At 56.3% G+C, this 12,794-nt stretch overlaps 1 protein-coding gene across 1 annotated transcript; it reads right to left on the reverse strand.

Annotated features, from left to right (window-relative positions):
- Positions 1-561: 561 nt before the first annotated feature.
- Positions 562-5,360, reverse strand: DRD5 (dopamine receptor D5). The gene is made up of 2 exons (XM_037050165.1): positions 5,348-5,360; positions 562-2,636 (listed from the first exon to the last, which is right to left on the reverse strand). Exon 2 carries the CDS (start codon positions 2,362-2,364, stop codon positions 919-921), a length of 1,446 nt encoding a protein of 481 aa, XP_036906060.1. The 5' UTR covers positions 2,365-2,636; positions 5,348-5,360; the 3' UTR covers positions 562-918.
- Between the last annotated feature and the right edge of the window lie 7,434 nt (positions 5,361-12,794).

Below are 12,794 nucleotides of genomic sequence, written 5' to 3' on the forward strand. Positions count from 1 at the left end.
GGCCACGTTTGATGCCACAGCACTGAAGGCGCTTTGGGCAGTGACTCGAGACGGATGTATCCAATAAAAAAACATTCTGGAACGTCGGAAGCTCTCCAAGGTCCCTCGGCCCTGAGTGCACCTTGGAGGCCCAGCTCTCTGTCAGGAGAATAACCGTGTGTTTCCAGGGCACTTCCCAGCTTTGAAAGGACCATGCTTCATGGCTTCCCCAGCAGCCAGCCTAAAGGCCGGCCTGGCAAAGCAGAGGTAATCACCGCACTGCACACACAATTTGTGTTTCTTACACACCAGAACGAGTCAGGAAGAATTCCTCAGCTGTAGGCCAGGCTCGCAGAGCGGATGCTGCGTAAACACGGGCCGCAGGGAGCCAGGTAGGGGACAGCCGCCTGCCCCATCCGCACTGCACGCTGAACCTGTCGCTGAAAAGCCATCCGTTTGCCTAAAGGGGGACAGGAAAGTATGTATTTTACAGACCAAGTCCCCCTTTTCTTTCCTTTTCTAAGAACCAAACACTGCCTCTAAGCTGGCAGACTGAGGTGTATGTGACTGAGTTCCTAACAGCTGCGCCCACCGATTCCTTCGGCCGCAAACCGATCGGTGAGATTTCTAAGCACAAAGCCTCTGACACCGAGTCGGGGAGGAAAGATGACACACTGAGCAACACGGGACACGTGTGTGTGTGCTCCACATACCTTTTTAACAGTTTTTTAAATTGACTTGCGAGAGAGAAATGTCGCTTTGTTGCTCCACACATGTATGCGTCACTGGCGGTTTCCTGTGCGGGCCCTGACTGAATGGGACCTGCTGCCCCGGCCCGTTGGGATGGCGCTCTAACCGGCCGAGCCGTCTGGCCAGGGCCATGTTCCACATGCTGTCAGTGCGGTTCTGTAGACCCACGAAGGGCATTTCTTATGTAGATTAATGGAATCCACTCGGGGTAAAAGGCATTATTTTGCCCAGTGAAATCTCCCCTGCGAAGTCCAGCTCCCAGGCAGACTTGGCTACAGGGTCAACATCTGGGGCCACCTGAGAGATCTGGGCCGTGGGATCAAGAGGGCCCTCCTCATCCTCCTCCACCTCCCTGTCCCCCAGGGTCACAGCATTGGGGATCATGTGGCTGTGGGCAGCCGCCATCTCCTTGGGGGGGACGGTGTCCTGGTTGGAGGAGATCAACTCTATGCTGAGGTTCACCGTCTCCACCTGGGTGCGGGAGCAGAGGTGGCTGCACCCCAGAAGCTGGGCAAACACCTGCCGGAAGTCGGTGTTGAAGGCGTAGATGATGGGGTTGAGGGAGGAGTTGGCCCAGCCGAACCAGACGAAGACGTCAAAGGTGGTCTCACTGACGCAGGGGAAACTCAACCGAGGTCCCTCCGAGTGTCCCCTGCAGAAGGGGACCAGGCAGTTCAGGATGAAGAAGGGCAGCCAGCAGCACACGAAGACCCCCACGATCACCGACAGGGTCTTAAGGACCTTGGTCTCCGAGTTGATAGATACCCGCAGGCTGGCACCGGGTGCACAGGCCTTGTGGCTCCGGCAGTTCTGCGCATGCTCCGCGGCCCTCTCCAGGGAGGAAATTCTGCGGATCTGCACCTGGGCGATGCGGTAGATGCGCGTGTAGGTTGCGATCATAATGGCCACGGGGATGTAGAAGCTGATGAGCGAGGAGGAGATGGCGTAAGTCTGGTTCAGGCTGGAGTCACAGTTCTCTGCCCGCACCTCCTGCTCCCCCGCTTCCTCCCAGGGCGTCCCGTTGGCCAGGTGGGATGGCGGGTCCACTTCACCCCAGGAGCCTGTCTTGTCCCTGTGCCAATGAAGCTGTACTGGGATGAAGGAGATGAGGATGGACAGGGTCCAGACCAGGCTGACCATGACCAAGGCCACGCACGGTGTCATTTTGCGCTGATAGTGGAAGGGTCTAGAGATGGCCCAGTAGCGGTCCACGCTGATGACGCACAGGTTCAGGATGGAGGCGGTGGAACACATGATGTCAAAGGCCACCCAGACATCGCAGAAGGCCCCAAAGGGCCAGTGACCAGCCACCTCAGTGACAGCCTTCCAGGGCATGACCAGTAGGGCTACGAAGAGGTCAGACACCGCCAGAGACATGATAAAAACGTTAGTCATCTTGGCGCGCAAGTGGCGGCTCCGCACGATGGCTGCGCACACCAGCACGTTGCCCAGAAGGGTCCAGATGATGAGCAGGGTCAGGAGGCAGGCGGTGACCACCTGCACAGGCCTCAACGGTGCCGCCTCCTCCGAGCCCCACAGGGCGCCTCCCGGAGCTAGCTGCTGCTGCCCGAAGCAGGCGGTGCTATTGCGCTCCGGCAGCAGCATATCGGATTCCGCAGCAGGGGTGAGCTGCATGCGCTTCCAACTTCAGCCCTGTGCCCCCCGGGCGGCCCCATCGGGCACCCGGGGGTAGCGCGAGGGTACCCGCGGCTAAGGGGTCCTCAAGCCCTGGGGGACGCTCACCGTGAGCTGCGATAGGGTCCCGGATCCCGCGGGGACCCCTCTCGCCTCAAGCACCTCCGGGTTGCTGGCGGCGTTGCGCCCCTTCAGGGCCGGCGCTGGGGACCAGCGGCGGGGGCCCGCGGGGCTGATTCTGGGAGTCCGCAACGCGCGGCGGCGCCGGGAGACTGTGTCGGGTTCGAGCCTGAGAAGCGAAGAGCTAGCCACCACCGAGGGGGCGGGGGCCGGGAGCGGCAGGCACCGGGCGAGGGCTGCCTGGGTCCCGGGCTGCTCCCGGGACCTGCGCTCCGGCCCACGCGCCTCCGCGCTCCCGGCTCTCCGGCGCACCCGCCCCACCGGTGCCTGGGCGCTGTCCCTGCCCGCCAGGGTCTGGGGACCAACCCACAGGTCCTAGTGGGACTCCAGTGGCAGATTCGTGCCGCGAGCCTCGGAGAACACGCCCCAGTAAGATAAAGAGGTCCTGGCCCAGCCCCGCTGCGCGGCGCCCCTGGCCGTGGCCCTGGCGGTGTTTGAGGAATAGGAAGGGGGGATAGGGATGGGGAGTCGGGGGAAGCACTGGCTTCTAGACGAGGAGAGAGCGCTCGTGGAGGAAAGGGGACGACTTCGGATTTCTAACAGACCTGGGTCCCAATTCGAACTTGACTTCCTGGCTGTGCGACCTTGAGTCTTAACCTAACTACCCTGGGCCTTGGTTTCCTCATCCACAAAAAGAGGGGGCGGGGGCAGTAGAAGAGCTCGGGGAAGCCAAGCAGAGAAGGAGGGATGAGAATCTCCACCACCTGCCCCATTCCGCCGCCCCTCCCCCCGCCCCGCCCCCGCCGGCACAGGAGGCAGGGCGCCGGGGAACCTCTCCCACACTCCCCTCCACACTCTCGTTCTAAAATTCGGGGGCTTCACCTGACCTCAGGGGAGAGTCCGCTTCCTCACCCCCACACCCACCCTGGAGCCATTTGCCCCTTGAGGGATAATTGCCAAGAATCCGGGAGACTCAAGGAAAAGGAAGGGAGCCCCCAGCGCCAGGACCCACCCCGTGGGGCTGTGGTGGCCTTGGGAGGGCTGGCGTCCTAGCACCTCCGTGCTTGGCAGAAGAGGGAACAGGCTTGAATGGATGGCCCAGAGCCTAAATTATTTTTTTAATGGTGGGAAAACACCAGGAAGGTGTTCCAGGATCTCATCACGCCTCCCCAGACGGTAAGTTCTGTCGGTGAACCGCCAGGTCTCTGGCTGGTGTTAAGCTCAGTGGAAGGCAGCTGGAGAGAAATGGAGGAGGCATCAGTTTGCTGCAAGGTTCCATCTGAGACCTTCCGTGGGGCCTGGATACAGGGGCTGGATTCTCATCCCTCCAAATCAGACCCGCCTGCCCCTCCCCCCAACATCTGAAGGCCCCAGCTCCCAGGCTCTATGGGCTCAGCCTTTAACAGCCCCTCCCTTTCCACCCCCCCCCCCTTTCTGTTGTTGGAGTTGGCAAGGCTGTCTGCCCAAATGTCTAGCTTGAAACTGGAAAGTCATACTCACTGCCTATCTCCCACCTCCTGGAGCTGGGCCACTCCTCTGTGCCACTGATGTCCCTGTCCGGGAACCCACCCCCCCCCCCCCCGCATATATGGTGGCACTTCGGGTTCTGCTGTGATCCTCTGTCCACCCTCCACTCAGCGGCAGGCACAGTGACCCTTGTCAAATGTGCCTACAATCATGTCATCCCCCCAACAGAGAGCCCTCGGAGCTCCCTGTGGCTCCTGAGCCTCAGGCGGTCGTGCAAGGCCCTGTAAGTCCTCAGTCATCTTGCCCTGGCTCGCCGCCCCTGCTTCTTGGGTTCTTGCCCCTCCTCGTCTGTAGACAGCCTAGAGTCAAGCCACTACCAGTGCCCCCCCAACATGCGCGCGCGCGCACACACACACACACACACACACACACACAGTCATTTCCCTGGTGGGTCTTGTGGGAATTCTTCACATCCCCGCCTGTCCCAAGAACACCAACTCATGAGGTCAGAAAGCAGCGTGGGTTTTGGAGACAGGGGTTTGAATTTCAGTTCCTTCTTCTTTCATTCAGCAAATATTTATTGAGCACCTATTGTGTCCCAAAGGCTGTTTTGTTCACGGGAAATGCAAGAGTGTATAAAAATATGTGTTGTCCTCTCCCTCTTCGAGGTTACAGTCTAGTATCGGAGACAGACTTTAACCTGAGGATCGTCCAGAGAAACCTGCAGCTGTTTCAAGTGCTGAGAAGAAGTGGCACAGACATTGCGAGGGGTGGACCTAGGTGAGGTATTAAGGGAAGGCTTCCCTGGAGAAGTCCCTCTTTGGGTTGGAATCACAGTGAAGTGGACAGACAGGAAAACAGAGAGAAGGAACGGCATGACTGGCAGGGACAGAGATCTGGGGCACGTCACATATCTTCGGGCCTCTGTGTCCTCACCTTCAAAATGGGCTCATCACAGCGGTTTAACAGGCAAGGGTGACAAGACCCACGTAGGTCCTCTACGGGTGGCTCACAGCCCCCGTCTCTCCTCCGGCTGCACCTGTGCCCATCCTTGCCGGGGCTGCCCTCCAAGGAGGCTTGTGCCCTGCAAGGCACTCCCCGTTGGGGAGTCAGAAAGTGGACTTGTCTTTGGACCAGAGATGCTGCAGGAGGAATGAGTGGTCCTGGGAGGAAGAGACTATGTCCGTCTTCCTAACGAAGAGCAGAAGGAGCCAAGTGCAGAGAGAGACTAAAAGACTAAGCTCCGGGTGGAAGCGCCACGACGGAGGGGAGGGAAGCAGGTGTGCAGGCAAGCAGAGGAGAAAGGAAGAGGGAATCTTACGGGGCTGCCTGCTCCTTCACAGAACGTAGGACACGCAGGAAGAGAGTTCGAGGTGGGCAACATCTTGGACAAAACGCTGCGGAGACTGGAGCACACAGAGCAAAGCCTGGTCACCGTGTGGAGGGGGCACTGCCTGCTGTCGGGCGTTAGCTCTAACTTAGCTGCAACTGTCCAGGAGCCCCCCTGTCGAGGAGCCCACCTGACCCTCTGGACCAAGTAGGCCCTGTGCTCCAGGGACCCCTGTGTTGCCTACTCTTGCAGCAATTCTGACACTGTGTTGTTGCCATTCGTTGCCATACGTGGCCATTGGGTCCTCTTGACGCTGAACTTCTTCAGTCAAGGAACTGGGTCTCATTCAGAGAAAAAAGGGTGGCATTGAGCCTCTGGCTCCAGTCACAGCCCGGTCTCCGCAGTTACAAAAGCCAGTAAACCACCTTTGTCTAATCCATGTCTGAGTCGAGTCTCCCTCGTCACCTGCAACTGAAAAAGCCCTGCCTAGCACAAAAAATAAGCAAGGTGCGTGAGCCAGGTGGTGGTGTGAGAAGGACAGGGTGGAGCGGCTATGTGGGGTGGCTGTCTGTCTGGGGCGGGTGGCCGGGGGAAGCTGCACAGAGGAACAGCATGTGCAAAGGCTCAGAGGCAGGAAGCTTCGTGTGTGAAAGGCCAGATCCTCAGAACTCTAAGACTTTCCCTCTGTTACCCCAGGTCTGCTCTCTATCAGTAAGAACTTAGGCACGCCAAGTAACAACATGCAGCCAGCAGCCGCAGCTCGCGTCTCCTCCTCCGTCCTGGGCAGGGCTGCTGCCGCAGCCTGTCTGCTGGGGACGACGGTTAATGTAAGCTCCGGCTGCCCTTCCTCACCCAGGCTCTTTCCCACACTTCTCAGAAGAGCTGGGCAGAGCAAACAGCCAAAAACCAAGGAGTGTCTCCGGCCAACCCCAGAGCCCAGCCTCAGCTCAGACTCTTGCCAACTCCTGGACGGCTAATAAACTCCGTAGGTAATAAACTCTGAAACTTTTATCTGATTCCAGCCAGAACCCTGCCCTCAGAGGACGGCAGCAAGGAAGGAATCCTCATTCAAGTTCAGCTCCAGCAAAATTGCACCAAGAGGATTTTCTCGAAACTTCTTAGCACGCCGGGGTTTCCTAATCCAAATATTCTTCTATTTAAACTCTCTGAACCTTTTTCTCCTGAAGATAGGTGTTCATTGGATTTGTTTTCCCGAGACACGCAGTTAAGTCCACAGACCGAGGCAGGGTCAGCAGCCGCTGCTACCCCAGCTGCTATGGACAGAGTGCAGGCCAGCCCACCCCGAGGCAGGCCTGGCTCGCCGAAGGCAGGGCACAGCCCCCCTGACGCACTCGGCGTGGCTCATCAGAGCCCAGACAGATAGTGCGGGCCCGCCCACAGCAGCCAGCCCTGTGGCTGGGGAAGCCGCCTCCCACCCACTCACATAGCTGATGACCCGAGGCCTCTTCAAACCTGAAGGTCAGAGCCTGGGTCCCCACCCTCTCCCAGACTCAGAAACACAGGAAGCAAAAAGCAGCCCCTTCAGCAAGATGACATCGTTCAGCCAGATTTTGGCACATGGTGCAGATGGAGGGAGGAGGACAGGCTTGCCCATCAGACAGCCCTGGGTTCGAATCCCTCCTCTCTGGCTCACTAGCTCTGGGACGACCTCGAGCACATCCCTTAACTTCCCTGAGCCTGAGTGTCCTCATCTCGGAGATGGTGACCTTGAAGGGAGGCGGTAGGAGGGGCGGGTGAGAAAGGTGAGGGGCGAAGAAGCACAGATTGGGGGTCACAGAACAGCCCCAGGGATGCCGAGTAAAGCAGGGCGGTGTAGTCGAGAACACTGTCACACTGTAATGACAGTGCCGGGTGGGCACGCGAACTACCCGGAGGATCACTTTGTAAATTCTGTCATGGTCTAACCACTATACTGTGCACCCAAAACTGGTATAAAACAATATCGGATGTCAACTGTAACTGAACATGGAGAGTGTTGAAATGCTAACGGTAACACCATGTAGAGATACTGTAAACAAATGGCTGTATTTCGGAAACAGTAAGTTGGTGTCAGCCAGGCTTTGTTACCGTGACACTGAGTAACCAACAGCCCCCCCATCCTAACGGCTTAAACAGCAAACGTCGGTTTTCTCTGGTGGTCTGCAGTCAGCTGGGAAAGCTTCGTCCTGAGTGGCGGGTCGGGTTCCGTTCGCTCACGTTTCTCATTCCCAGGCCAGGGGTCCCCTGGGCTTGCTCTTATTGGGGTGCAGGGCAGGAGCCACAGTTCTTTGTCATACAAATCTTCTCTAAGTTTGAAATTATCTCAGAATAAAAGAAATTTTAAACACATATGTCAATCAGGAATGCATTCAGCTGGACCGCAATACCCTCCTGCTCGTGGCTTCTGCAAGGAAGACACTAAGTTCTCCAGCAGGACAGGAAGTTAAGAGGGAGCGGGCAAGGGGTGGCACAGAAACTCAGTGATGTGACTGAGGACCCAGGTTCTTTTCACTCTGCCCTCTTTTCACCCAGTCCTCTTTTCATCCAAATGCTCTACCTTTACCAATATTGCGGCTTTGTGCCCTTGGAGCCTCATGGTCACAGGATGGCTGTCACAGCTCCGGGCATCACAACGAAGTTCAAACTCTAGGAGCAAAATGAGAGAGAGCTACGTCAGGGGGACTTTTTTCTTCAGGTGTGTCTCGCCTGTCACCAGTGAAGAAAATCTCAGAAGGACCTCTGTCTCATAGGCAAGAAATGAATCACACGGCGAGCCCCGGCTACAAGGCTGAAGGTAAACTGTTTCAAGTACGAGGCAAAAGGGCACAGAACGCCCAGGCTGGGCTTAAACAAATGTAATTCATCACCTGAGACAGGGCACCTCGGTCTCCAACCAACATCAGGGATATCTTAGCACGTGAACGAGTCGCTACAGGAAGGCAGGTAACAGGTGTGCTGTAGTTAATATCTGCGCGTTCCTGCACAGGCCAACCCGGAGCCCCAAATCAGAATTCTAGGGGTGAAGACTCGGCGCCCACCCCCGGAGGTCACAGTCTGGGTTCTCAGGCAGTCCCCGCAACTCTGCCTTCGGCCCCCCATCTGGACGGCGAAGTCCCTCTGGAGCTCAATTAGGATGGAGCACCAGGGAAAGGCAACCTCAGGGAGCAGAGTGTTTCCAAAAACAGGTATTTTGCTGTGTATAATGCGCACTTTCTTGACCGAGTTTTTTGGGGAAAAATAAGGATGTGCATTATACATGGGTGGTACTAATTCCATATCCATAGATGTGTTTTTAATTCTTTCATCTATGCTTATGTGTTAAAAGCAATAACTTCTGAAGTTGACAGTGATGAAGAGTTCTTGGCCTTCTATGATGCAGAGATATCATAAATTTGTTACCAGTACATAAAATTTCTGGTACCTCATATCTTTTGTTTTGTAATTATTTCTTATATAAAATTTCCTATACCATAACATGTCCAACAATAAATGCTAAAATTCCTGTATAATCCAAAAAACAAATATCTAAATATAAATAAATAAAAATTGAATGAAGAAATTAAAACAAAAGATTTTTTCCCTGGAAGTTTGAGCCAAAAACAGGGGTGCGCATTACACACGGCAAAATGTGGGTGGATCACTTTTAACCCACGCGGCCAGATGACAAATGAAACTTGTCTTTGAGCTGAGCTTTCCGTGGTAGTGACCCCATTTCTCAGTTCCCCTTTTTCATCTCAAAAGGCCTTGTATCCTCTTCCTCTGCGGGCACCAGGAGGCACTTGGGGAACAAAGGCTTCCAGTTAAGTGGCAAAAACAAAAGAAAGATTAGAATGACTGCTACTGGGACAGGTTCACCGGTATTCGTGTGATTGAAAGGGGAGGGCAGCTAGGTGGTACAGGGAGAGCTCCCACAGGGACAGGAGGCCGGCCCGGTAGGTGAGTGTGGCTTCCCTGAGAAACCTGTTGGGATGGAGATGACAGGTGAAAGGAAGCTGGAGCAGCAGGTGCAAAGGCCCTGTGGCCGGAGGGAACGGAGTGCATCATTAGAAGCACTGAGAGGCTGGTCGGTGCGAGGTGCCCCGAGGAAAGGGAAGCACGAGATGATCAGGGACGAGGCTGCAGAGGTGGACAAGAAGGGCCACGCAGGACCCCAGGGGCCAAGGGGAGGATTTTGTCCTCTGTCTCAAGAGCAAGGAGAAGCCATTGGAGGAGCAGAGCAGGGAAGGGAACAGGAGTATACTTGCCTTCTCAGATGCCACTCTAGCCACCGTGGGAAGGACAGGGTAGGGCGGCAGCGGATGAATCAGAGAAATGACCCATCAGGAGATGTCAGTGGCTTTCAGTAGGGGGGTGGGGTAGGAGTGGGGAAAAGCAGAGGGAACCAAGATTAAGTTTGTATAGTTTGTTTCAATGGCTTAAAACCACACAAATCTCCCTTACTGTTCTGGAGGTGCGAAGTCCAAAACAAGCCTTACCGAACTTATCATACATCAAGGTGTTTGCGGGGCCATCCGCAGGGGCGGGGTGGGGGAGAACCTGAGCCCTGCCTCCACTGGCTGCTGGTGGCTGCCGGCAGTCCCTGGCCTGTGGCCCCATCACGCTCATCTCTGCCTCTGCGGTCACACTGCCCGCCCCTGTGCCTTCCTTTCCCAAGGACACTTGGATGACATGGGGCCCACCCAGACAATCCAGGAGAACCTCTCCCCCTCCAGATCCTGGGCTCAATCACACCTGCAAAGCCCTCCTGCCATGGAAGGGGACAGACAGAGTCACAGGCTGCAGGCATCAGGGCGCGGGCACCCTCGGGGGCCACTGTTTGCCTCCGCAGGCTCCCTGGGCCCGGCTTCCTCCCACCATCACCTTCAGCTGGGAAGAAAGGCTGACCTGACCCCTTTCAAAACCCGTCCAGGGCTGTCCAGCAGAGGCCCTCCTTACCTTTCACTGTCAAGAGCAACCGTTTTCTGTAAAAAGCCAAAGAGTAAACAATATAGGTTTTATGGGCCACATATTGTCTTTGCAGAGTACTGTAGCTCTGCTGTGATTTTTCCCCCCAACGTTTAAAAAACGTAAAAACCATTCCTGGCTCAGGGGCCATAATCTGTCAACACCTGGTCTAGAACTGTTCCCACGCCCACCTCCAAAGCCACCTCCAGCCAAGGTAGAGCGAGTTGACTATGCTCTGCTTAGACCAATTGTCCCAAACGGGTGTTCCAGAAACACCTGCCAGAGACACGGGGGCGGCACCTTTGGCTGTCAGGTCTCCCCTCCCTGTCACTGCGGGAAGAAGCCAATGGCGGCTGGTTCTTCCCTGGGGGGGCGGGGCACAGCCCACCTGCCGGCCTCTGCAGAGCTGGGTCCCACTGCTCCCCTCGTGACCCAGAGTGAGCAGAGGGGCGTACATCCTAATTCGTGGCTCTTCTGGACTCTGTCACCAATGAGCCTTAAAGTGCCACCTTGTGCCTTAAAGGGGAAGGGAGGGCTAGACATGTACCAGAAGCAGGCGGAGCCTCTGCCCAGGTCCTAAAATTCGTTCCCGGAAGCACCCCATCATGGTGCTCACGTGTCCCTGGTGTGTCTCCATGCCCTGAAGCAGCCCGGTGTTGAGAGGGCAGCAGCCCATGTTCATGCAACCCACGTGGTGAGGGCCTGGGAGAGGAAGAGGCAAAGTCCCTCCCTCCCTTCACGAGGTAGAGAGTCCTCTCCAGGAGGGACGAGCACAGACAAATAAACAGCCTGTAACGAAGGGGCCACAGTGACAGCACACATGTTTATACAGATGACCAGGGCTCACCTCGCCGTGTAGGGGCCACTCCACATGGCCCAAAGGATGAGAAAGAGACTAATCCATTTCAAGGGGCCAGAGAAACACACTCCCAAGAGAGAGTAGCACGTGCAAAGGTCCTGGGGTGCCAAAGAGTTTGGCGTCTTCAAGAAAGTGAAGGGAGGCATGCGTGGCTGCCACAGTGTTCGTGGGGAGCCTGGGGAGGGGGAGGCAGAGGAAGAGACGGGCACGAGGAGAAGACAAAGCACCAGAGGCCAGATCATGACGATCCCGGTAGAACACTTTCTTCTGAAAGCAGCGGGCAGCCATTACAGGGATTTTAGCGGTGACTCGATTTCATTTACATTTTTTAGACAACTAGCATTACTATCCATGGTGTGCTGTTTCAGCCACACGAATAACAGACGAAATGTCCCCTGTGGTTCCCAGGGCCTGCTCTGAGGAGGAGCTAATGTGGCAGTCACTCCCCATCACACCCTGTGGATGGGCCCTCCCAGCCAGCTGCCCCAGCTTGGGCTCCAAGCCCACCCACCTTCCATCCGGGGACTCCAGCAACCGCCAGGTTCCTCCGGACGGAGGGGGGATGCTGAACAGGGAGTGGGGGGCGGGGTCTGGGGGCAGGTGGAGGGACCATCTTGGTTGCTTTCAGCTTCCCTGTGAGAACTCAGAATCCTGTCCACCCTCACCTGGAAACGGGGACAGGCACTAGAGGAGTCCAGAGCTGCGGCCGGAATGCAGCCGGGCACATGGCGCCCCTCCCGCATTGGCTATCCTCAGGTCCACCACCAACCAACCGGCCTTGTTTGACCGGAAAGCTCGGGTGAGGACTCAGAATGACGGGCACCAGCGCCACCTGCTGGCCCTGCTCTTCCACCGCAAAGCTTTGTACCTTCGGGGCAAAAAAAACGGCAGCTGTTTTCTGACAGCTTCCGTTTTTCCTCGTTGTAAGCCACGTGCAGCATTTTATAACTGGGTGAAAAGTGAAATACTATGTCAGCTGTGGGACTGTTCCGTACACATATTCTCAAGTGATTGTTTGATGGGTGTTTTTACCGCCTTGGCTTTCTTTTAAAGATGATAAAGAGGAAAGGCAATGAGTTTTAGAGGCCGAACGGTGCTATCTGAAGGATGGCTCAGGCGGGGTAGGGACGCTGGCCTGACCAGGTCAGCGCGGAGCTGGGCCTCCCTAGAGACAGGCAGCGAGGTGCAAGGGTCACGCGGTGAGGTCAGGCGGCAGAAATTGCTCCAACTGGGTTTAATGGCCGACGTTCGGACAAGGAGTGGGATGCTGGTAGGGGTTAGTCCGAGGGTGTGTGAAATGTCCTGTGGGAAGGGTGCCTTTTCTCACGTACACCCAGGGGCCCCCTGGGGCTGTTGTGGCCCTAGGTGGTACCCTAGGTGTGCCCCTCCTGATACCCGAAAAATACAAGGTCAATCCTGGCTTGACAGCAGGTGGGGAATGAATGAACTCAAACTCCCAAATGCACAGGCTCCTTCTGGCGAGGTTGACACAGGTGAGTACCCATCATCTTTCCTGATGGGCTGGGTGCCCAGGGCCTCAGCCCCTGCAATGGAGAGCTCAGGGGAAGAGGAATCGAGGTCGGGTCTCACTCCTGCCCCTTGGAAGCTGAACTTATAGGTGGGGGGCAGCGATCCTAACAGCTCCCTAGATGAGTCTTATGCACACCGAAGTGTCAGAATCAAAGTCCCCGGGCCCTTAATATAGTTAAG

The sequence above is a fragment of the Sturnira hondurensis genome, unplaced genomic scaffold (assembly GCF_014824575.4).
Source record: "Sturnira hondurensis isolate 20B ecotype Veracruz unplaced genomic scaffold, ASM1482457v3 Scaffold0000780, whole genome shotgun sequence".
NCBI lineage: Eukaryota > Metazoa > Chordata > Mammalia > Chiroptera > Phyllostomidae > Sturnira > Sturnira hondurensis.